At 36.8% G+C, this 26,005-nt stretch overlaps 4 protein-coding genes across 5 annotated transcripts in view; 3 read left to right on the top strand and 1 right to left on the bottom strand.

Moving 5' to 3' along the window:
* Nucleotides 1–26,005, bottom strand: part of LOC127358191 (C-type lectin domain family 4 member E-like) — a 107,588-nt gene that overhangs the window by 3,477 nt on the left and 78,106 nt on the right. The gene's annotated exons all lie outside the window — the stretch shown is intronic.
* On the top strand, nucleotides 1,536–16,895 carry LOC127358193 (C-type lectin domain family 4 member E-like). The gene is made up of 8 exons (XM_051391115.1): nucleotides 1,536–1,616; nucleotides 1,817–1,894; nucleotides 2,912–3,025; nucleotides 6,201–6,278; nucleotides 6,602–6,673; nucleotides 15,038–15,189; nucleotides 15,341–15,465; nucleotides 15,558–16,895. The coding sequence occupies exons 1-8, from the start codon at nucleotides 1,550–1,552 to the stop codon at nucleotides 15,721–15,723; spliced, it is 852 nt and encodes a 283-aa protein (XP_051247075.1). The 5' UTR covers nucleotides 1,536–1,549; the 3' UTR covers nucleotides 15,724–16,895.
* The window catches only part of LOC127358194 (C-type lectin domain family 4 member E-like), a 68,591-nt gene continuing 47,883 nt past the window's right edge, over nucleotides 5,298–26,005 (top strand). Inside the window, exons 1-2 of one of the 2 annotated variants that reach the window (XM_051391117.1) lie at nucleotides 5,298–5,738; nucleotides 14,375–14,452. In XM_051391117.1, the coding sequence (XP_051247077.1) occupies nucleotides 14,386–14,452 (67 nt within the window). In that variant the 5' untranslated portion in view covers nucleotides 5,298–5,738; nucleotides 14,375–14,385. Of the gene's footprint in view, nucleotides 5,739–10,417; nucleotides 10,629–14,374; nucleotides 14,453–26,005 lie in introns of those variants that run through there. The other variant, XM_051391118.1, reaches the window with a different exon arrangement.
* Nucleotides 11,909–26,005, top strand: part of LOC127358190 (C-type lectin domain family 4 member E-like) — a 97,361-nt gene continuing 83,264 nt past the window's right edge. Inside the window, exons 1-4 of the mRNA XM_051391110.1 lie at nucleotides 11,909–12,056; nucleotides 12,309–12,398; nucleotides 22,382–22,473; nucleotides 23,493–23,515. Of these exons, the coding sequence (XP_051247070.1) occupies nucleotides 22,407–22,473; nucleotides 23,493–23,515 (90 nt within the window). The 5' untranslated portion in view covers nucleotides 11,909–12,056; nucleotides 12,309–12,398; nucleotides 22,382–22,406. The remainder of the gene's footprint in view (nucleotides 12,057–12,308; nucleotides 12,399–22,381; nucleotides 22,474–23,492; nucleotides 23,516–26,005) is intronic.

The following is a 26,005-nucleotide window of genomic DNA, read 5'->3' as shown; positions in this document are numbered from 1 at the left end:
TTTTTTCTCTTCTGAGTAAACCTCAGAATATTCTTGAACTGGTCGTTATTACAAGATAAAGTAAAGTGCAATAAAAACTGTTCTTAAGTACAGTACTTGAGTAAATGTACTTAGTTACATTCACTGGTTATTACCTTCTATGTAGCTCTGTGGACGGCTCATTGTGTCAGATTTCCAGATGCTGACTTCAGATTAAGTGCTGTCAGTCGATGAGGAAACTTTCTCTGTGACAAAAAGCACAAAATGCAGAAATAATTTGTGTCACTGTGGACATCAAGTTTCCCAGTTAGAACAAATAAAAACTGCTTTAGGAAGTATTTGGTATGTTTTAGAGAGGTTTCACACCCTTAGATAGATAGATAGATAGATAGATAGATAGATAGATAGATAGATAGATAGATAGATAGATAGATAGATAGAATAAACTGATACATAAAGCAACATATTTATCAAAAACTCACCAATTACTTTTCTTCCTGCTCTTTTCAGCCGTTTTATCTGAACATCAATGTACACCATCAACTTCTTCTGTTAGAAAGAACAACTTCCTTTTAGTCTCAAAGATGGGGAGGAGCCTTTATCTTGTGACGGCCCCTGTCCAATCTGCTACAATGCAGATGTGGAGGACAAGTTTCTGTTCTTCTTATCCATCCATTGTGTCTATTTGTGAATGAAGTATTTGGTACCTAAATGACCAACATTCAGATTATTTGTAGCCGAGGTTTTAGGTTGTAGTTTTCACTGGAGAATCTGATGAGTGTATGCGTAAAGTTTCCTGTTGGTCTAATGCAGCAGCAGCCCTCTGCACTGTCAGAGACCAACAACAGTGTGGAGAAGTAATCAGAACAGCAAGTGAAGCAGGAGGCCATGAAATGTTTCAAAAATAAAACCTTTACAGTTGGATGTTTTCTATTTAAAATCTCAAAGTTTCAAGACTTCTTTAAAACAATGAATAATAACCACTATAACTTGTAGAAGTACAGTATGCTACATCATTTGTCACTGTTTAACAACACATTGTTGATTAATTAAAGCTCAATAATTAACACATTATATCTTGTTTAGTGTAAAAATGAAACGCTGTGGTTTTACAGGGCGTTATGTCCCAGACTATTTATTGGGCCGGAGGAGTAACTTCCTGGAGTCTTGTTGTCAGCATGAGGTTGCCAGGCAACCAGTGGAGACTCCAGGTAGTTACAGTGATAATGAGTGACCATTAAAGGTGCTGATATGTGAATTATGTTACATTTGAACAGAGCTAGGCTAACTGTTCCCCCCTGTTTCCAGAAAAGTAATTTCTCAAACAAATCTTTCAGTTACAGATCTTACAAACTTTAAATATTTATTATCATCCCTTCCCCCCATCTGTGACTTCATTGTAAAACAGGAAACATTCAAACAAACCAATGAATAAAAAGTTTGACTGCGGTCAAGAAGATGTTTCATAAAGCCCTCCCCATGCTTCATTTTGCAGGAAGGATTTTTTAACAGTTAGCTGTGAACTTGAATTTAGTTTTCTTTCAGACTCACTGAGGGTCACAACAGTAAAATGTCTGAGGCTGATGGAATAGTGTACTCTGATGTTAAGTTCACAAGAGGGAAGAGAAACACCAGTGGTGAGTCTTAAATGAAATATCTATCTGTCATTTACTTCACTATTACATTTATAAGATTGTTATCAAAGATTTAAATACTCGTTTCTTTTATATAAAGATATATTTAAAATATATGAACGTTTAATGTCACACTTTATCAGTTATCTGCAGATATTTGCAGCTCTTTCATCAGCAGTTTGGTTTTGTGTTTTGTGTCGCAGGGACTGCTTCCTCAGAGGCTGAATCCACATACTCTGAAGTCAGGATCTTGAAGACTCATCCATCCACAGAGCTCCCTGGTGGGTAAAACACTGTTCAATAAACGAGAAGGTGAACTGTGACCTCCAGTCAGTGGTCATCATGAAACAAACCTGTCTCAGCATTTTTTACTTTATCCAGAATAAAAACGTTTATTCTTCAATGAGCTTTCTTCATCAGACTGCTGAGGGAGTGTTCTCTAGAAACATCAGACTATTAAAACACAGAAAGTTCAGAACAGCAAGATTTTATTTACAAAATTTACTTAATAAAATAATTGTTTGTTGGACAACAAAATATATTACAGTAAAGTATTATGGTTGAGTCATTAAGTGGCCTATTTACAAATCTCTACACACATACAGACACACACACACACACACACACACACACACACACACACACACACACACACACACACACACACACACACATACAGACAACACAGAAACCAACAAAACTGCCACAACACAAAATAAATATAGAGATTATTACTGTTATGTTGTTTATGGTCGTCTGTTATTTTAATATGTCACATATTCTGCCTCATAGCATAATAAATATAGATTTTACATGATGGAAAATGTGCATTTAAAAATACATCCACTGTTAAAAAAGGACTATTACATCATATAAGTTACATTTATAGCTCTCATCTAATAAAAGGTACAGAAACGGTCACTGCCTGCAACTTACAAATAGCATAAAGGGAAATATAATCTAAGTTTCATTATACAACCCTGTGTTGTAAATAACAACAAAATAACTTTGAATTGTTTGTAATAACTTTGACCTCAAATTAATAATATTCGAGATCAGTGCAGATGATGACCTTTATGTCCCTATACTGAAAAGATAGAGTGGAGAGACAGAAAGAGAAAGACCAAGAAAGAAAGAGAGAAAGAAAAAGGGTGGTGGATGCCTCGACTTATCTTCAATGTATGACTTTAACTTGCAGTATTTTTACAGTGTAGTATTATATTTGTACTCTAGTGAAGGAGCTGAATACTTCCTCCACTACTACATCTGGTTTGTCTGTATCTTCTGCTGGTCAACAGGTTCCCAACAACACCCAGTGTCAAATGGAGGGTCAAAGGTCACACCAGAGAGAGTGGTCATAGTAGTTCTCAGTGCTCTCCTGGCAGCTGCTGTCATCACTCTCGGCTTTACCTGTGAGTTTGTTCTTTTTAAAGTGAAATTCATCTGGATTGATTTGTAAAATCTCATCATTGAAACAGAATTAATGGATTTTAGACTTCTTTTAGAAAATCATCAGAAATCCATTTAGAAATGTCAAACTTTTTTAGAATCCAATTGTTATCTAGACATTAAAGAAACCCTCACTCTGAGTTAATATTGGATTTATTCTCTTCTGCAACCTGCTCATCATCAAACACCGACTAGTTTACAAACCGGTGTTTGACTCGACTGATGATGCGATATCGTCAGTAGACTTAAAAACAGGAAAAACTACAAAACCACTCCACTTTTTTTTTATACCAATTTCATCTCAAGCAATGTTTCTGCATTAAATAAACCTCTTCATTGTTTCATCATTCTTTATTATCAAGCACTGATGATAAAGTGTATTTATATATTTATTATAAGACATAATATTTTATAACTTCTATGTGTCTTTGTATGAAAAATCTTCTTTGTAAAGTAACTAGTAACTAAAACTCTGAAACATTTATTTATAAAAAGGTTCATCCTCGATCCAACATCTACCGTTAATAAATACAATAAAAACTGTTTTGTTTAGTAGATGGAAGAACAATAAAATGTTTGAATAAATTAGTTTTTATTGAAACTAACTAACTAACTAACTAACATAGTTCCAAATACAGAATAAAGAATTTAGATTATTGTTGATAATGTATTAAATGCTAGCCTTATCTGCATGCCCACCATGAGGTTTGCTGATTGAGGCAGTTTTGAAAATGACACCACAGAATATCAGATGGAGCAACGTCTGTGGCCTCAGTGTTACAGGATATGAACCATTTGTTTTTATCTAAATTAAAGTAAATAGAAACAGTTGTTCAAATATAACAAAAATGTGGTTTTGGGGAGCCAGACAGTTTGAGAGAGTTGAGATAACACCTCCTCCCCATCTTTGAGAGCAACAGGAAGTTTTAAAAGAAGCTGATGATCTACACTGATATCAGTTCAGATAAAACACAGAGCAGGCAGAAAAGTCACTGGTTGGTTTGAAATATGTTGCTCTATCTATCTATCTATCTATCTATCTATCTATCTATCTATCTATCTATCTATCTATCTATCTATCTATCTATCTATCTGAGAAAGTTTCCTCATCGACTGACAGCACTTAATCAGAAGTCCGCATCTTGAAATCTGACACAATGAGCCGTCCACAGAGCTACATAGACGGTAATAACCAGTGAATAAGATAAGGTAATATAAGATATACCTTTATTAATCCCCTGTAGGAGAAATTCAAAACTAACCAAGTACATTTCCTCAAGTACAATTTTTAGGTACTTTACTTTACTTGAGTATTTCTTTTATGCTACTTTCTTCTTCTGTCACTACATTTCAGAAGAAAATATTTTTATTGCACTATATTCATGTGACAGTTTTAGTTACGAGTTTCTTTGCAGATTCAGATTATTAATACAAAATATAAATAAACTAATAAATTCTGATGTATTGTTATAGATTAAGCTACTAATAAATATATAAAGTATTTAAAATGATCCCCATCTGTTCCTTTGTGATGTACATTAGTCAGCAATAATGAATCAATATTGGTAATAGAATAAAGACGTGTGTATATAAACTATATCACCTTACTCAAGAATTTGAGGAAGTATTCTATATTTTATTATAGTTTTTTGCCATGTTGACTTCCTGTTTCAATAAATTACGTCAAATTCGAAGTTAAGCTTTTTTGTGAGTTCATCACTTGTAAAAGATTCCAGTTTATTTAAATTTCGATGTACTTAGAGATACTTTAAAACTGTTTAATCTGTAAATAAACTGACACATCCATCTACTAAAAGATTCAGAGAAATGCCTTATTTTCACATTTCTTCGTTTAAGAGAATAAATGAGGAACTGATCAATGAGACAAGATATATTTAAAAATGTGGTCATTTTGTCAGACAGCAGGAAATATAAGTGTCAAGGTTTCCTGTTGGTCTAATGCAGCAGCAGCACTCTGCACTGTCAGAGACCAACAACAGTGTAAATCATTTTCATGTTTTCTATTTAAAATCTCAACGTTACAAGAAATCTATCTTCTATATCTATATCTAGATAAATCTATATCCATCTTGTAGAAGTACAGTATGCTACATACTTTGTCATTGTTTTACAACACATTGTTGATTAATTAAAGCTAAAAATTAACAGATTATATCTTGTTTAGTGCTAATGTCCTAATACATTCGAACAGAGCCAGGCTAGCAGTTTCCCCCTGTTTCCAGTCTTTATGCTAAGCTAAGCTAACAGTCTGCTGACACACGTGTCATGTGTTGAGTGATGTGTTGTGCTGCACTTAATAAAATGGTGTGATACTTGCTGCTCTTAATGTTTTGAGAACTGCAACAGTGATACAGAAAATGTCTTTAAGCAGTTGACAAACTTTAATTTTAACTTTTAGAAACTAATAGGGCAGTATTTTATTTGACTCATTTCTCAGCTTTTGGAACAGCTGTATGGGTGTTCATGTTATTGTGTCCACCCTCTGCACACATCTGTTTTCCATCTCTGTCTCTTCTACCTGTTGAACAGGTGAAGCTCCAGCCTCCCAACAACACTCAGGGTCAAATGGAGGGTCAAAGGTCAGATCAGAGAGAGTGGCCCTGCTGGTTGTCAGCGCTCTCCTGGCAGCTGCTGTCATTGTTATTTGCCGTCTCTGTAAGTTTGCTGGGAAGTATATGCAAATAATGTTTCAACTATTTAATTTGATGAGTTAAGTAATCAATTGATTGGACATTTATTGAACTGAACTCATGATTATGAGTGCACACTTAAAACTTGACATTGACAAACTTTTAATTACAGTTATTGATTAACAGTTATTACAGAAAATGTTTATTTCATATAATTATTGAGATTTTAAAGTGCAAATGATAAAGTAAACATGTAGTGAGATCGAGTTTTTCTTAATTCATCGACTAAAGAACACAAGTTAACAGAACTTTGTCACTTAATTTTTTAATAAATCGCAACTTCTTCACAACACATTTTTGTTTATCTAATTAAAAACACCCCAACTTTATCTTAATTAGGTCATATTTTTGCAATAAACACATTTATAATCAAACACTGATGATTTACCAATGGAGTGTTTGACCTGTGCTTTCTTTTTTTAATCAGCTCTTGATAACATGCACACCAAGCAAAGTTTCCAGACTCTGAGAGATGAACTTGAAGCTGTGAAAAGAAATCTCACAGGTAATCCAGTCAGGTTTAGAAACTGTCTAAAAGGTTCAGTCTACAAGTTAAAAGTCTACTTTAACCTACATTTTGCAACACTGCAAGATCCTTTTAAAATGTGACATCTCACATCTCAGATTGTGTTTGAAACTGTCTAAAAGATTTAGTCCACAAGTCTCTGCAAGTCTCATTTTGTGTTTAACTGGATTGTTTTCAGTTCTGACAGGTGGCCCCTGATATTGATCTGTTAATTATCAACTGACTGTACTGTGAAAGAGTTTCAGGTTCAGATTCATAAATAAGAGACGATCCTGATGAAAGTAAAATTGTTTTTATAACAGAGAGATGCTGTGAAGTAAAATCATACAACACGGTGCAGAAAACCAGCCCACAACCTCCTGTAGTAAAAGAAAGTAAGTGATGGATTTTGCCTTTCTTCCATGTTTGCATCCTCTGATGATGATTAAAGAACCGGTGATGTATTGACAGATACAAGAAGTCAGATTGGCAGTATATATACCTGTGAAGTAGAAAACTGTTGACTCTGTCTGATTGTCTCAGCTGCTCTCAGATTCAAACTCGTTCATCTCAAAGTTCCTGCTGCTTCCAAATCACACAAATATAAACAGTGATCTGTTTCACCTGACTCAAGTTTTTACTGTGATCTCTTCAAAGATGACTCATGTCCAAAATGTGAATATGGCTGGGAGCAGCATGGAAGACAGTGTTATTATTTCTCCATCGATCCTTTAACCTGGAGTGAGAGCAGATATGAATGCAGACAGAAAGGAGGAGATCTGGTTCAGATAGACAGCAGAGAGGAGCAGGTAAAACACACTGCTGCAGGTTCATGTAGCTCACTGGCTTTATTCTCATTTGTTTTATCACATCCTTGTGTTTCCACATTAGTTAACATGGTCTCTCAGCACAGAAAAGTCATGTTACATATTCTGTTTTTCAACAACATTTCCTGTCCAGACATTCCTGGAGCCGAAACTGAGAGAAAAAATGAACTTTAATGAGGACAAGTTCTGGATTGGACTGACAGACTCAGAGAAAGAGGGCACATGGTTGTGGGTAGACGGCTCACCACTGAACGAGAGGTTTGACTGTTATAAATATATTTTTTGTCAGTTTCGAAAATCAAAGTTATCAGTTTTATTGAACCATTTTCTTTCTGTTCTCTAACTCTTAGTTTGACATTTTGGAGCAGCACTGAACCAAATAACTGGACAGGGTACGACCCTGATGGAGAGGACTGTGTGAGGATGGGAAAGAAAGCAGGAGCTCCTGATCGGAAATGTTGGTTTGATGAATCCTGCAAATGTACTCGCAGAAGTATTTGTGAGAAACCAGCAGAAACTGGACATTTTACTCTTCAGTGTGTCTGAAATGTAGTTTAATTGAAGTCTCAGCCTGTTAAACAATCTCAGTACAGGATACAGAATTTGGAGCAGTTTTATGTTTATATATGTAATGTTAAAATAAATGAATAAATAAGGAAAATATTAAAATGCAGTTTGTTTAATGTGCCCAACAATACTATTATATATTTTATCATCAGACTATAGTTACTCATGTATTAATGGAAAAGCAGCTTTTTACTGTCATAGTTTGTTGAAGTGGAGCTTATTTCTAACTGTTATATATCATATTATTATATTAGTTGCTGTCCATATATATGATTATTTTCACAATTCAATGTTTTTACATGAAAAATTACTTAAACCATTATCACCAGTTTATTTTCTATTAATCGACATTTTAAATTACATTTATAATAAAACATAATATTTTATAAAGTCTCTGTATCTTTGTATGATATAAACTCTCCTTTTGTAAAGTAACTAGTAACTAAAGCTCCAAAACATTTATTTACAACAAGTTTTATCTCCAATCCAACATCTACGGTTTATAAATACAATAAAAACTGTTTCCATCTACTGCTTTAGTAGATGGAAGAATAATAAAATGTTTGAATAAATTAGTGTTTATTGAAATTCAACAGCAGTGTATTTATGTCAGTTTTGTTTTTGTTTCCATTCTAGGTTACTACAATCTATATTTATCTTCTGATCTTTATATTTTTCCTGTTTTATTGACAGTGTCATTTTAAATTGTTTGTTTTTATAATAATAAAAACCCCAAAAATATGCACTAATGAACATGAAATGAAAGTCCAACTGTGTTGTGTTCACAAACAGAGGAATTGGATATGGATGTTTCTGCTGTCCACTGTTACTGTCGGTAGCTACGCCTCCTGACCAGTAGGTGTCTCTGTGGGACTGTGTACAGAGTGGAAGAGGACTGCAGAATGAGGGACAGAGAAGTAGAGAGGAACAGGTGGAGAAGTACAGCGGCTGCAGGTGAAACGTGGATGCTATCAGTGTTAGCAGTTGCTAAATAAAGCCCTCAAATGTTCGCTGTGTCCAGTGTTTGACTCAACAACGTAACAAACTGCTGTGTCACTTATTTCTTCAAACTGAAGAACAGATGGAGCAACGTCTGTGGCCTCAGTGTTACAGAATATGAACCATTTGTCTTTATAGAAACTAAAGGAAATGGAAACAATTATTCAAACATAAAAAATGTGACTTTGGGGAACTAGACTTTTTAAGATTGTCATAACTCGGCTCCAAGGCCATGGATCATGTATTTATTAATAAGTGCACATCTGAGGTGTGTTTATCAGTAACATCAGGGCTGTAGATGTGAGTGTGTGAGCAGTATGAGATGTAGATGTTATAAAGTGGGACAATAATCAACTTTTCCACACGCTAAAGGACCAGACAGACACAAAGCCGTTCACCTGTGCGCACAGAGTAATAATCCTCAACCCGGCTAACTAACCTCCCCCTAGTCTTCATATAGCTAGTTGTGGTGGAAGTTTACGCACAAGCTCCCAAGCAAAGCTTCAGCCACGTTCAACACTACAACACTACACAAAAACAGCTCAATGAACCCAAAGGGGGACGTTGCTACAACCTACAAGTGAAAACTCCACACCACTTCACAAAACAATAAATCTCTCCAAGAAAGAAACTAAGAAACTCTATAAAGCCGTGTAAAAGAAAATAGTTAACTGAGCCTACAAAGTCATCCTCAAACACGTGTCCTTTCATCTAATCCAACACTTGCTCACACACGAACAAACAAAAGTTTACCGGCCTGCACCTGCACAGGTAAATCAGAGAATAAGGATCCATACCTCCCGACAAACTTTACACATACGCACATCAGATTCTCCAGTGAAAACTACACACTAGGAAAACCCCACAAAACCTAGGCTACGAATAATCTGAATGTTAGTCATGTCGGTACCAAATACGTCATTCACAAATAGACACAATGGATGGATAATTAATCTGAAGTCAGCATCTGGAAATCTGACAAAATGAGCCGTTCACAGGACTACATAGAAGGTAATAACCAGTGAATGCAACTAAGTACATTTACTCAAGTACTGTACTTAAAGACAGTTTTTATGGCACTTTACTTTATCTCGTAATGACGACCAGTTCTAGAATATTTTAAGGTTTACTCAGAAGAGAAGAAAGTCAAGAGAATAAAAGAGGAACTGATCATGAAGGAGAAATATAAAAACACACACATACATAGACTACTGGTCAAAAGTTTTAGGAGACGCCAATTCTTCCAGTTTTTTATTGAACAGTTCAAGTCCAATGAATAGCTTGCAATGGTAAAAAGGTAAGTGGTGAACTGCCAGAGGTTAAAAAAAAAGGTAAGGTTACCCAAAACTGAAAAATAATGTACATTTCAGAATTACTCAAAAATGCCTTTTTCAGGGAACAAGAAATGGGTTAACACCTTAGAGCTGTTCTGCAGCAATGGAGGTTGATCAAGCCTTGAAAGTTGGTGCTACCGATTCCCACAGGTGTCCCAACAAATCTTCATTTCTTACAACCCCCTCTGTCTGCATAAAAGTAGTGTTGGAACACGCTGTGGTTTGTACTGCAGAAACCATCAAAAGGCACTCAGAAACTGGGGCAAACTCTGACAGGAAGAGGTCTGGCAGACCCAAAGCCACAACAGAATTAGATGACGTTTCTGAGAGTCAACAGCTTGCGTGATAGGTGGCTCACAGAACAACAGCTTCAAGCTCAGCTTAAAGGCATACTATGCAGTTTTCCGGTTTTGTCAAAAAGCTACCCATAGAGTCGTTGCGGAGTACTTGTATTTAACGTTAACTGTTGTAAATACCACTCACCAGAGCCGTCTCTATATACGGCTCTGCGTCTCGGCACTCACGGCCTGATCCCCTCCCCCCGTATACCGGTACATTCAGTAGGATGGAAGCGTCGAACATCGAACAGGCAAAGATAGACTCCGAAGATGTGTACTGACCAGGTAACGTCTTAGTGAATGCCTGCTAGTGTCTTCCATTGAGGCTACTTCTTATGTCGCTGATGTATGTGATGTTGCACCGTAAAGCAATTCGGGATTCTTGCGAGATTTGGCGGGGCGCCACCTTTCAGACTTGCATTGCTGGTTCTGCCAGTGGCTTCCCTCTCCTGCTTTGCTATTGGGATGATTCGCTGTACTAAGAGTTCGTTTACCATCGAAATGTCTTAAAAGCTGTTATATTGAGGTAAAAGTCTTGCATAGTGTGCCTTTAATAGTGGTCGTAATAAGCAAGTCTCAGTTTCAACTGTAAAGAAAAGACTTCAAGCTGCAGGTTTGACAGGTTGAGTTGCAGTAAGAAAGTCATTGCTAAGACGTCAGAATAAGGAGGGTTCCTCAGTGTGTGACATCAACTGTCAAACATGGAGGAGGAAGCGTGATGGTCTGGGGCTGCTTTGTTGGATCCAGGGTCGGTGACTTGTACAGAGTGAGAGGCACCCTGAACCAAAACGGCTACCACAGCATTCTGCAGTGCCATGTAGTTCCCTCTGGTATGAGCCTAGTTGGTCAGGGGTTGATCCTACAGCAAAGATAATGACCTAAAACACAAGTCCAAGCTATGCCAGAACTACCTTAGGAAAAGAGAACAAGACGGTAAGTTTGAAAACATGGAGTGGCCAGACTTAAACCCCATTAAGCTGGTTTTGGATGAACTGGACAGAAGAGTGAAAGCAAAGCAACCTACAAGTGTCACACATTTATGGGAACTTCTGCAACAGAGTTGGGAAGAACTTTCTGAATAATATTTGATTTCCATTGTAGAAATAATGCCACAAGTGTGTTCAGCTGTTATATCTGCCAAAGGTGGCGACTTGAGTGAGTCTGAAGTTTAGAATACATTTTTTTTCCTTTCAATTGTTTATTAGTTCCATGCTTTTATTTCAGAGTACAATGAGACATTGAACTGCATGAATTTCAATAAAAACTTGGAAGTATCGGGGTGTCTTCTGACCATTAGTGTATGTATTTATATTGAAATTGTTGTTGTGTTGTCAGACAACAGGAAATGTATTGAGGTTTCCTGTTGGTCTAATGCAGCAGCAGCACTCAGAAAAGCAAGACAAGCAGGCGGCGGTAAAATGTACAGTACAGTTGGATGTTTTGTATTTAAAATCTAGCCTACGAATAATCCGAATGTTGGTCATTTAGGTACCAAATACCTCATTCACAAATAGACACAATGGATGGATAAGAAGAACAGAAACTTGTCCTCCACATCTGCATTGTAGTAGATTGGACAGGGGCCGTCACAAGATAAAGGCTCCTCCCCATCTTTGAGACTAAAAGGAAGTTGTTCTTTCCTACAGAAGAAGTTGATGGTGTACATTGATGTTCAGATAAAACGGCTAAAAAGAGCAGGAAGAAAAGTGAGTGGTGAGTTTTTATCTATCTATCTATCTATCTATCTATCTATCTATCTATCTATCTATCTATCTATCTATCTATCTATCTATCTATCTATCTATCTGTCTGTCTGTCTGTCTGTCTGTGTGAAAGGGTGTTAAACCTTTCTGAAACATACCAAATACTTCCTAAAGCAGTTTTTATTTGTTCTAACTGGGAAACTTGATCTCCACAGTGACACAAATTATTTCTGCATTTTGGTTTTTGTGCTTTTTGTCACAGAGAAAGTTTCCTCATCGACTGACAGCACTTAATCTGAAGTCAGCATCTGGAAATCTGACACAATGAGCCGTCCACAGGGCTACATAGAAGGTAATAACCAGTGAATGTAACTAAGTACATTTACTCAAGTACTGTACTTAAAGACAGTTTTTATGGCACTTTACTTTATCTTGTAATGACGACCAGTTCAAGAATATTCTGAGGTTTACTCAGAAGAGAAGAAAGAGAACAAAAGAGGAACTGATCATGAAGGAGAAATTTAAATGCACACATATATGTATAATCTTGTCAGATAACAGGAAATGTATCGAGGTTTCCTGTTGGTCTAATGCAGCAGCAGCCCTCTGCACTGTCAGAGACCAACAACAGTGTTTAAAAGTCATCAGAACAGCAAGTGAAGCAGGCGACCATGAAATGTACAAAAATAACACAAGTTTATGTTCATCTTGTTTATTTTTTTCTATTTAAAATCTCAACATTTCAAGATTTCTTTAAAATAATAAATAATAATAACTATAACTTGTAGAAGTACAGTATGCTACATCATCTGTCACTGTTTAACAACACATTGTTGATTAAAGCTCAATAATTAACACATTATATCTTATTTAGTGTAAAAATTAAACGCTGTGGTTTTACAGGGCTTTATTTACCAGACTATTTCTTGGGCCGGAGGAGTAACTTCCTGGAGTCTTGTTGTCAGGATGATGTTGACTGGCAACCAGTGGAGACTCCAGGTAGTTACAGTGATAATTAGAGAGTTTTAAATGTGGTAATACATTCAAACAGAGCCAGGCTAGCAGTTTGCCCCTGTTTCCAGTCTTTATGCTAAGCTAAGCTAACAGGCTGCTGACACACGTGTCATGTGTTGAGTGATGTGTTGTGCTGCACTTAATAAAATGGTGTGATACTTGCTGCTCTTAATGTTTTGAGAACTGCAACAGTGATACAGAAAATGTCTTTAAGCAGTTAACAAACTTTAATTTGAACTTTTAGAAACTAATAGGGCAGTATTTTATTTGACTCATTTCTCGGCTTTTGGAACAGCTGTATGGGTGTTCATGTTATTGTGTCCACCCTCTGCACACATCTGTTTTCCATCTCTGTCTCTTCTACCTGTTGAACAGGTGAAGCTCCAGCCTCCCAACAACACTCAGGGTCAAATGGAGGGTCAAAGGTCAGATCAGAGAGAGTGGCCCTGCTGGTTGTCAGCGCTCTCCCTGGCAGCTGCTGTCATTGTTATTTGCCGTCTCTGTAAGTTTGTCATGTAGATTGATGTATATTGACTTTACTTTAGTTTTATCCCCAGTAACAACTCCTCCTGTGTTACTGACAGTTACAGTAAATACTGAGTTTATGTTTAACCACATAAATTAATGGCTCTTATACTGAAAGGGTGCAGGAAGTGTCCATCATGGCTGGCAATGTTTTCATTTTAGACTCCCCTGAGACAAATGTATGAAAAGACATAAAAGCCTCCATCATGTGTGTTTTCACATAAAAAGGATTTCTGGAGAATTTTAGCCTTAAAGCAATGCATGCTGGGAAGCGTATGCAAATAATGTTTCAAACTATTTAATATTATGAGTTAAGTGATCAATTGATTGGACATTTATTGAACTGAACTGAACTCATAATTATGAGTTAACACTTAAAACTTGACATTGACAAACTTATCTAATTACAGTTATTGATAACAGAAAATGTTTATTTCATATAATTATTGAGATTTTAAAGTGCAAATGATAAAGTAAACATGTAGTGAGATTTAGTTTTTCTTAATTCATCGACTAAAGAACACAAGTTAACAGAACTTCTTCGCAACTTCTTCACAACACATCTTCAACTTTTACTTTGAATGCTGATAATTTAGGCTAAATAATATAAATTGGAGTTTTTACATTGCAGAGAGATTTTACATTGGAAGTTAAAATGAAAAATAAATTTTATTTTTGGAACCCGAACTTTATTTTAATTAGTTCATATTTATGGAATAAACACATTTATCATCAAACACTGATGATTTACCAATGCAGTGTTTGACCTGTGCTTTCTTTTTTAATCAGCTCTTGATAACATGCACACCAAGCAAAGTTTCCAGACTCTGGGAGACGAACATGAAGCTGTGAAAAGAAATCTCACAGGTAATCCAGTCAGGTTTAGAAACTGTCTGAAAAGGTTCAGTCTACAAGTTAAAAGTCTACTTTAACCTACATTTTGCAACACTGCAAGATCCTTTGAAAATATGACATCTCACATCTCAGATTGTGTTTGAAACTGTCTAAAAGATTTAGTCCACAAGTCTCTGCAAGTCACATTTTGTGTCAAACTGGATTGTTTTCAGTTCTGACAGGTGGACCCTGATATTGAAAGTGAAATTGTTTTTTTTACCAGAGAGACGCTGTGAAGTAAAATCATGCAACACGGTGCAGCAAACCAGCCCACAACCTCCTGTAGTAAAAGAAAGAAAGTGATGAATTTTGCCTTTCTTCCATGTGTGCATCCTCTGATGATGATTAAAGAACCAGTGATGTATTGACAGATACAAGAAGTCAGATTGGCAGTATATATACCTGTGAAGTAGAAAACTGTTGCCTCTGTCTGATTGTCTCAGCTACTCTCAGATTCAAACTCATCACATTTCAAAGTTCCTGCTGCTTCCAAATCACACAAATATAAACAGTGATCTGTTTCACCTGACTCAAGTCTTTACTGTGATCTCTTCAAAGATGAGTCATATCCAAAATGTGAATATGGCTGGGAGCAGCATGGAAGACAGTGTTATTATTTCTCCACCAATTATTTCACCTGGAGTAACAGCAGAGATGAATGCCGACAGAAAGGAGGAGATCTGGTTCAGATAGACAGCAGAGAGGAGCAGGTAAAACACACTGCTGCAGGTTCATGTAGCTCACTGGCTTTATTCTCATTTGTTTTATCACATCCTTGTGTTTCCACATTAGTTAACATGGTCTCTCAGCACAGAAAAGTCATGTTACATATTGTGCTCTTCATCAACTTTTCCTGTCCAGACATTCCTGGAGCTGAAACTGAGAGAAAAAATGAACAACATTTGGGACAAGTTCTGGATCGGACTGACAGACTCAGAGAAAGAGGGCACATGGTTGTGGGTAGACGGCTCACCACTGAACGAGAGGTTTGACTGTTATAAATATATTTTTTGCCAGTTTCTAAAATCAAAGTTATCAGTTTTATTGAACCATTTTCTTTCTGTTCTCTAACTCTTAGTTTGACATTTTGGTTCCCCGATGAGCCAGATAACTGGACAGGGAAAGATCCTGATGGAGAGGACTGTGTGAGGATGGGAGAGAAAGCAGGAGCTCCTGATCTGAAATGCTGGTTTGATGAATCCTGCAAATATGCTCACAGAAGTATTTGTGAGAAACCAGCATGATGTGAACATTTTACTCTTCAGTGTGTCTGAAATGTAGTTTAAATGAAATTTCAGCCTGTTAAACAATCTCAGTACAGGATACAGAATTTGGAGCAGTTTTATTTTTATATGTGTAATGTTAAAATAAATGAATAAATAAGGAAAATATTAAAATGCAGTTTGTTTAATGTGCCCAACAATACTATTATATATTATATCATCAGACTATAGTTACTCATGTATTAATGGAAAAGCAGCTTTTTAGTGTCATAGTTTGTTGAGGTGGAGCTTATTTCTAACCGTTATATATCATATTATTATATTAGTTGCTGTCCATATATTTATTTTCTGTTAATCGACATTTTAAATTACACTTATAATAAAACATCATATTTTGTAAAGTCTCTGTATATGATATAAACTCTCCTGTTGTAAAGTAACTAGTAACTTAAGCTCCAAAACATTTATTTACAACAAGTTTTATCTCCAATCCAACATCTACGGTTTATAAATACAATAAAAACTGTTTGCTTTAGTAGATGGAAGAATAATAAAATGTTTGAATAAATTAGTGTTTATTGAAACTTAACAGCAGTGTATTTATGTCAATTTTGTTTTTGTTTCCATTGTAGGTTACTATAATCTATATTTATCTTCTGATCTTTAGATTTTTCTTGTTTTATTGATACAGTGTCATTTTAAATTGTTTTTATAATCATAGTTTTTGTGTGAACTCCAGGAAGACCAGCAGCCACTTTGTAGAAGTTAATTTGGATCCAAATACAAAATAAAGTATTTAAATTGTTTGATAATTCATAAAATGCTAGCCTCATCATTTGTCAGCATGCTCACCATGAGGTTTGCTGAGTCATTCAAAGTGATAACACAGCTGTGATAGTTCACATTACACTTGTTTTACCCCAAAAATATGCACTAATGAACATGAAATGTCCAACTGTGTTGTGTTCACAAACAGAGGAATTGGACATGGATGTTTCTGCTGTCCACTGTTACTGTCGGTAGCTACGCCTCCTGACCAGTAGGTGTCTCTGTGGGACTGTGTACAGAGTGGAAGAGGACTGCAGAATGAGGGACAGAGAAGTAGAGAGGAACAGGTGGAGAAGTACAGCGGCTGCAGGTGAAACGTGGATGCTATCAGTGTTAGCAGTTGCTAAATAAAGCCCTCAAATGTTCGCTGTGTCCAGTGTTTGACTCAACAACGTAACAAACTGCTGTGTCACTGATTTCTTCAAACTGAAGAACAGATGGAGCAACGTCTGTGGCCTCAGTGTTACAGAATATGAACCATTTGTCTTTATAGAAACTAAAGGAAATGGAAACAATTATTCAAACATAAAAAATGTGACTTTGGGGAACTAGACTTTTTAAGATTGTCATGACTCGGCTCCAAGGCCATGGATCATGTATTTATTAATAAGTGCACATCTGAGGTGTGTTTATCAGTAACATCAGTGCTGTAGATGTGAGTGTGTGAGCAGTATGAGATGTAGAAGTTATAAAGTGGGACAATAATCAACTTTTACACACACTAAAGGACCAGACAGACACAAAGCAGTTCACCTGTGCGCACAAAGAGGAATAATCCTCAACCCGGCTCACTAACCTCCCCTCTAGTCTTCATATAGCTAGTTGTGGTGGGTGTTTACGCACTGGAGACCTCTGGATCAGGAGAGCAACTAGCGAACCAGCAACCCTCCCGAAACCACAGACATGCTCCCAAGCAAAGCTTCAGCCACGCTCAACACTACAACACTACACAAAAACACCTCAACGAACCCAAAGGGGAACGTTGCTACAACCTACAAGTGAAAACTCTGCACCACTTCACAAAACAATAAATCTCTCCAAGCAAAATCCAGGTAAGAAACTCTACAAAGCCGTGAACAAATAGTTAACTGAGCCTATAAAGTCAAATTCTTCAGTGAACACTACACACTAGGAAAACCCTAGGCTACGAATAATCTGAATGTTGGTCATTTAGGTACCAAATACCTCATTCACAAATCTAAAGTCAGCATCTGGAAATCTGACACAATGAGCCGTCCACAGGACTACATAGAAGGTAATAACCAGTGAATGTAACTAAGTACATTTACTCAAGTACTGTACTTAAAGACAGTTTTTATAGCACTTTACTTTATCTCGTAATGACGACCAGTTCAAGAATATTCTGAGGTTTACTCAGAAGAGAAGAAAGTCCAGAGAACAAAAGAGGAAATAATCATGAAGAAGAAATATAAATACACACACACACTCTAAAAACAAATGTCTTGGCTCAATAATGAAAATTGTTACAACAGTTTCCATCTATCATTTTGAGTTGTGACAACACAGGTGATCAGATCTGTTGTGTAGGACTAGATGTTGATATCCCTTATTGTGTTCCTGAGACACTACTAAGACTCTGTGGGATGGTCAAGTGAGTGATGGCATCCTCTGGGTTATCAAGTGGGCGCCCTCCTTCCTAGATGTTTCGCTGATAGGCCCACGTCACCTCCAGAGGGTTCAGCAGTGAATCCCAGCGTCCCAGGTTCAAACCCTAGATCCCATCTACTCACTTGAGGGCCCAGGTGGAGTCTTTCCTCTTTATCCACAGCCACTGACTCCCCTTTTCAGCAGCTCTGGAGAGGTCCTTGACTGCCTGTCGATGGGCCTTCCCTCGCATTCCCATCTCCCAGAGTAGCCTGGATGTTGAGGCGACTACAAACCCTCTGCAGCCTACCTCCACTGGTCGGACCCTCGCTGTCCAGCCTCGTTGTTGTGCATCGGCTGCAACCTCCGTGTACCTCAGCTTCTTGCGCTCGTAGGCCTCCTCTAATGCACTCTCACAGGGGACCATGAGCTCAATGATGTACACGTACAAGGTCTGGTCGCAGGTTGGTGGACGCGATTTTAGTCTTTGGGATGGAGTGGCCTTGGTCCAGCCAGGTGTGCTGGTCCCAAGGCCCAGACCACTCCTTCCCTGCTGCACTTGGCCCACGATGTCCTTATGCCTGAGTGCTGCTTTTGCCTGCTCTGTTGCAGCCGATGGGGTCCACTTCCTCCCTGTAGCCAGGATGGGGGCAGCTTTGGCTACAAATGGATTGCCTGAATCCAATAGCATCATTTCCAGTCTTACTTTGGTGCACTTGTTCTCCTCAGATAAACTGGAAATGGGCAGATCTAAAATTCCTTTGACATAGAGCCCAATACTGCTGAGGCACTTGGGAAAACCAAGCCACTTCCTTGCATAGGAGCTAACCAGTCTCTCCAGCTTTTCCACCTTTGAGATTGGAACTTCATACAGGGTGAGTGGCCACATGAGGCGTGGAAGTAGCCCAAATTGCATGCACCAGAGCTTCAGCTTGCAGGAAGCAGGGTTCTGTCAGTGTTCTCTAGGCCGCTGGTTACGTCCTTCCTGAGCTGATCTACTTGCTCCTTGTCTTTGAGGGAGGCATCAGACCATCGACCGAGGCTCTTCACAGGCTTCTGTGAGGCAGATGAAATTATGTTTAACCAATGAAATATATTAAGTAAGGCAAATTAACTTTTCCTCTACAATGAAAGGTATTTTTAATTACCACCTACTTAATAATTGGTAGCATAAACACACGTTTTTAAGTTGATTACTCATAAAATTAAGTCGTTTCAAATAGTTTTCCCAAATTATTTTAAAGGAATTTTAAGTGTCATGTACTTACTAACTTTAATAATGTTTTTTAAGTTGACACACATTTAAAAATATTGTTTATGTGAGAAATTAATTAATTCGATAACCAAACTGTTTGGCAATGAACTGTTTTTATTATGAACTGCAGTTTAACAGTGTTTGAACACACAATATTAAAACTTAGAAAACAATAACAACACAAATTTAAATTGTCCCATACATGGCCACCAATCTTCTCAAGGTCCGGCAGTCTTTTTTACACATTATAGGAAAGACCTAATATAAATTTTAAAAAACTGTAACAAACAGCAGCAGACGGTCACTATCAATGTACATTTAAGTTCCATTAGCTCAGATTCCTGTCAGCAAACCACAGCACCTTGGGATATCCTTGCCCTCCAGGATTTTGGTTCCCTCGACCATGATGGTTGCTGTCATATGATCAGATTCTGGGGTGGACCGATCACTGATGGCAGCAGTTTTCATCAGATGTTTATTGAGGCCTGCCTCAAACACTTCTGTGTCCTTGTACAGCAGATTAAAAGAAGAAATACATTGATTTATTAATACATTGAAAGTATTTTCACATGCCATTGCTGTCAACACATATTTGAACAGACCATTGTTATGATATTACAGATTGGGGTATGGCCAGAAGTGAAATATACTTAAAACTTTAATGGACCATAAGCAGGTTTCTGCCCTATGTATTTAAACTGCCCAATGTGGATTTCATTTTCTTTCAAGATGTTGAATTACTTATAACTCTAAACTCCCTAAAAACGGTCCTCTTCCTTCTCTCCAAGGCAGTGGATAGCTACATCTCTGTGTACTTCAGTTGTATTGGGCTATTTAAGAAAAGTGAAAAAAAGGATCAAAAGAAAGTAAACATAACATAACATAACATAACATAACATAACATAACATAACATAAGCTTAATAATTTCCATACCTGGAGAAGCATGTCTTTTATATGTCTGATTGTCACTCCTGTAGCTCCTGTCCTTGATGAGACTATGTCCATCATTTTTGATGTGCAATGTTCAAGTCTGGACATTTTCTCTGGAATTCTTTATTTATCTGTAGACCACACAAATGGAAGAATTCAGAATTTTGTTCCAAGTAGTCGCTCTCCATAGGGGCAACTTGGAAACAAAGATCAGGCAATAAGATGGGCCATTCAAGTACCCTGCTAAATTATTAATATTTATCCAGTTTAATACATACAAACAACAATGTAGTTTACAGCTAAACACATAAGAAGTATCATGCTATTCCTCTACATGGCTCAAATAAAAAGCTCTCTCAAGCTGAGCCAATTTGCCAAATAAAACTTTATTATTCGTATCCACTGCGATGCTACACTGAAGGGTATAATGACTAAACTGCACTGGTAAATATGATTAGCCTTAACTATGTTTATTAGTACAACATATACCATTAACTGTATTAACAGATGTAGCCTAACCTTCAGTCACAAGTCCACTGCTGGTCAAATCACAATTGAGAATATGCCCAAATTCTTGGAAGAATTGATTTGCAAATAAAATGATACTCACCTCAAAAATGTCCTTTGTATATCGTATTCGTTCAGCCTACAGGTCCTTAACTGTCTGAATGTGCCCAGGCATGTGATAGGTGGGTGGGTGGGGGAGGGGACTTGAAATGCTGAACTCAAGGTGGAGAAAAATGAAGTTATCAAGCAAATTTTATTAAGTTATTACAACTTGACTTTTGTTTTGAACCAATTAGATAGATGTAGAATAATGTATAACAGAAATGTTAGTTCAAATTACTCACAATATTAAGTTGACGTGATTACCAACATTATTATATCAACATAACTCATAAAACATTTTTTGCAACTTAAAAGGTCGATCTAAATCAATATATTAGAATTTTTAACTTGCAATCATGCATTTAATTAGGTGGTGATAATAGGGCCACTGAGTTTTACTTTTTAGAGTGCGTATATTTCTATAATGTTGTCAGACAACAGGAAATGTAACTGTTGAGGTTTCCTGTTGGTCTAATGCAGCAGCAGCCCTCTGCACTGTCAGAGACCAACAACAGTGTGGGGAAAGTCATCAGAGCAGCAAGAGAAACAGGCGACCATGAAAAGTACAAAAAGTTAAACAAGTTAATGTTCATCTTTTATCTTTTCTATTTAAAATCTCATCATTTCAAGATTTCTTTAAAATAATAAATAATAATCAATATAACGTGTAACTTATAACTGTACAGTATGCTACATACTTTGTCACTGTTTTAGTTAAATAATAATAGTTAATTAATTAAAGCTCAATAATTAACACATTATATCTTGTTTAATGTAAAAATGAAACACTGTGGTTTTACAGGGCGTTATGTCCCAGACTATTTCTTGGGCCGGAGGAGTAACTTCCTGGAGTCTTGTTGTCAGGATGAGGTTGCCAGGCAACCAGTATAGACTCCAGGTAGTTACAGTGATAATGAGTGACCATTAAAGGTGCTGATATGTGAATTATGTTACAGTTGAACAGAGCTAGGCTAACTGTTCCCCCCTGTTTACAGTCTTCATGCTGAGCTAAACTAACAGGCCGCTGACTGTAGTTTACAGATATAAGAGTGGTTCAAATCTTCTCATCTAACTCTGCAATAAATTAGAGGAAGATGAGAAACATATTTTCACAAAATGTCGAACTAATCCTTTAAGTTATAATATAAAAAGTAATTTTGGTTACAATGATTAATTCGTTTACTTTTGACAAAACATGTCATATTTTAAAGTACAATGTAATTTCTCAAACAAATCTTTCAGTTACAGATCTTACAAACTTTAAATAGTTATTATCATCCCTTCCCCCCATCTGTGAATTCATTGTACAACAGGAAACATTCAAACAAACCAATGAATGAAAAGTTTGACTGCGGGCAAGAAGATGTTTCATAAAGCCCTCCCCATGCTTCATTTTGCAGGAAGGATTTTTTTAACAGTTAGCTGTGAACTAGAATTTATTTCTCTTTCAGACTCACTGAGGGTCACAACAGTAAAATGTCTGAGGCTGAAGGAATAGTGTACTCTGATGTTAAGTTCACAAGACCAAAGAGAAACACCCGTGGTGAGTCTTTGATGAGATATCTATCTATCTATCTATCTATCTATCTATCTATCTATCTATCTATCTATCTGTAGGGCACCACTTTGTAGGGTGTTACAGTGGTTTAACTGTGTTAGTGTAATCAATTAATTTTAAATATCAAAGTTTATAATTATCAAAAGATAATGCGAAAATTGCTTTAATTAATATTAAAGTTCCTCGGGACACCACCCTTAAATAAGGGAAACTATAGCCAATAATTGATTGATTGAAAATAAACTAAACTATTAATTCAGAAATCGGATTAATAATTAGATTAATAACTACAACCAAAATCATTATTATATGTTAAAGTGGAAGGCTTTGGAGTTCTGGGTTGAAGAGGTTGGTATCACCCACTCTTGTACAAAATTAAATAGGCCAGCATTTATAAACACAAACATTTATTAATGAGATAATAAACGCAAACAGAGGAAAATAAACAATGTGCAATCTAACTTAAAGGAACTAAGTTAGAGGAAAAGGTGTGTGTGTGTGTGTGTGTGTGTGTGTGTGTGTGTGTGTGTGTGTAGGCGCATGGGGGGTTGCGCGCCAGAAAATTTCCTTTGTCCTCTGACCAGATGTCAGCTGGCAGACTTTCTGTTTAAAGCTGCAGATGTTGACTCCCGTTAGCGGTGCGCTGGACAGGGATCGCAGGAAAAAGCTTTTATACCGGACTATAATCCTTTATCGAGCGTCGTCAGCGGGGTCGGGCCGCACCGAGGCCCAAAACTTATCACCCAGTGTGGGCGAGCGAGGGGAGAGACAAGTTCATGTTTAAAGGTCTCCTTTGACCCTTTCTATCTATCTATCTATCTATCTATCTATCTATCTATCTATCTATCTATCTATCTATCTATCTATCTATCTATCTATCTATCTATCTATGATTGTTGTTTCTTTTTTAAAAAAGACAAACGTTTAATGTCACACTTTATCAGTTATCTGCAGATATTTGCAGCTCTTTCATCAGCAGTTTGGTTTTGTGTTTTGTGTCGCAGGGACCGCTTCCTCAGAGGCTGAACCCACATACTCTGAAGTCAGGTACTTGAAGACTCATCCATCCACAGAGCTCCCTGGTGGGTAAAACACTGTTCAATAAACGAGAAGGTGAACTGTGACCTCCAGTCAGTGGTCATCATGAAACAAACCTGTGTCAACATTTTTAGAGAATAAAAACGTTTATTCTTCAATGAGCTTTCTTCATCAGACTGCTGAGGGAGTGTTCTCTAGAAACATCAGACTATTAAAACACAGAAAGTGTGGGACTGAGATTTTATTGACACAATTTACTCAATAAAATATTTGTTGTTTACAACAAAATATATTACAGTAAAGTATTATGGTTAAGTCATTAAGTGGCCTATTTACAAATCTCTACACACATAGACAAACACACACACACACACACACACAATATATATACAGACAACAAACAAAACTGCCACAGCACAAAATAAATATAGAGATTATTACTGTTACGTTGTTTGTGGTTGTCTGTTATTTTAATATGTCACATATTCTGCCTCGAGAGCATATTAAATATAGATTTTACATGATGGAAAATGTGCATTTAAAAAATACATCCACTATCAAAAAAGGAATATTACTTTATTTAAGTTACATTTATAGCTCTCATCTAATAAAAGGTACAGAAACAGTCACTGCCTGCAACTTACAAATAGCATAAAGGAAAATATAATCTAAGTTTCATTATACAACCCTGTGTTGTAAATAACAACAAAATAATTTTGAATTGTTTGTAATAACTTTGACCTCAAATTAATAATATTCGAGATCAGTGCAGATGATGACCTTTATGTCCCTATACTGAAAAGATAGAGTGGAGAGAAAGAAAGAGAAAGACCAAGAAAGAAAGAGAGAAAGAAAGAAAAAGGGTGGTGGATGCCTCAACTTATCTTCAATGTATGACTTTAACTTGCAGTATTTTTACAGTGTAGTATTATATTTGTACTCTAGTGAAGGAGCTGAATACTTCCTCCACTACTACATCTGGTCTGTCTGTATCTTCTGCTGGTCAACAGGTTCCCAACAACACCCAGTGTCAAATGGAGGGTCAAAGGTCACACCAGAGAGAGTGGTCATAGTAGTTCTCAGTGCTCTCCTGGCAGCTGCTGTCATCGCTCTCGGCTTTACCTGTGAGTTTGTTCTTTTTAAAGTGAATTCATCTGGATTGATTTATAAAATCTGATGATTGTTTTGAAGAACAGAATTCATGGATTCAATGCTTTTTCAGAACTGTTGATGTAAAATCATCAGAAATTAATTTAGAAATGTCACATTTTCAGTCTTTTTTAGAATCCAATTGTTATCTAAACATTAAAGAAACCCTCACTCTGAGTTAATATTGGATTTATTCTCTTCTGCAACCTGCTCATCATCAAGCACAGACTAGTTTACAAACCAATGTTTGACTCTACTGACGATGTGATGTCATCAGTAGACTTAAAAACAGGAACAACTACTTCATCATGAGTAGTTCATGTTTCTGCATTAACTAAATCACTTCATTGTTCCATCATTATTTATCATCAAACACTGATGATTTACCAATGCAGTGTTTGACCTGTGCTTTCTTTTTTTAATCAGCTCTTGATAACATGCACACCAAGCAAAGTTTCCAGACTCTGAGAGACGAACTTGAAGCTGTGAAAAGAAATCTCACAGGTAATCCAGTCAGGTTTAGAAACTGTCTAAAAAGGTTCAGTCTACAAGTTAAAAGTCTACTTTAACCTACATTTTGCAACACTGCAAGATCCTTTTAAAATGTGACATCTCACATCTCAGATTGTGTTTGAAACTGTCTAAAAGATTTAGTCCACAAGTCTCTGCAAGTTTCATTTTGTGTTAAACTGGATTGTTTTCAGTTCTGACAGGTGGACCCTGATATTGATCTGTTAATTATCAACTGACTGTACTGTGAAAGAGTTTCAGGTTCAGGTTCATAAATAAGAGACGATCCTGATGAAAGTGAAATTGTTTTCATAACAGAGAGAAGCTGTGAAATAAAATCATGCAACACGGTGCAGCAAACCAGCCCACAACCTCCTGTAGGAAAAGAAAGTAAGTGATGGATTTTGTCTTTCTTCCATGTTTGCATCCTCTGATGATGATTAAAGAACCAGTGATGTATTGGCAGATACAAGAAGTCAGATTGGCAGTATTTATACCTGTGAAGTAGAAAACTGTTGCCTCTGTCTGATTGTCTCAGCTGCTCTCAGATTCAAACTCATTCATCTCAAAGTTCCTGCTGCTTCCAAATCACACAAATATAAACAGTGATCTGTTTCACCTGACTCAAGTCTTTACTGTGATCTCTTCAAAGATGACTTATGTCCAAAATGTGAATATGGCTGGGAGCAGCATGGAAGACAGTGTTATTATTTCTCCACCAATCGTTTAACCTGGAGTGAGAGCAGAGATGAATGCAGACAGAAAGGAGGAGATCTGGTTCAGATAGACAGCAGAGAGGAGCAGGTAAAACACACTGCTG

This window comes from Dicentrarchus labrax, unplaced genomic scaffold, assembly GCF_905237075.1.
Source record: "Dicentrarchus labrax unplaced genomic scaffold, dlabrax2021, whole genome shotgun sequence".
Taxonomy (NCBI): domain Eukaryota; kingdom Metazoa; phylum Chordata; class Actinopteri; family Moronidae; genus Dicentrarchus; species Dicentrarchus labrax.
The sequence above is the reverse complement of the archived record's forward strand: the minus strand, read 5'-3'. Positions and strand labels throughout refer to the sequence as shown.

Excerpts from the sequence above, each read along its gene's own strand:
- LOC127358193 (XM_051391115.1), top strand. The coding sequence starts at position 1,550 with ATGTCTGAGGCTGATGGAATAGTGTACTCTGATGTTAAGTTCACAAGA. Across the intron at positions 6,674-15,037 it reads ACCTCCTGTAGTAAAAGAAA|ATGAGTCATATCCAAAATGT; the intron begins GTAAGTGATGGA and ends ATCTCTTCAAAG. Across the intron at positions 15,190-15,340 it reads TAGACAGCAGAGAGGAGCAG|ACATTCCTGGAGCTGAAACT; the intron begins GTAAAACACACT and ends TTTCCTGTCCAG.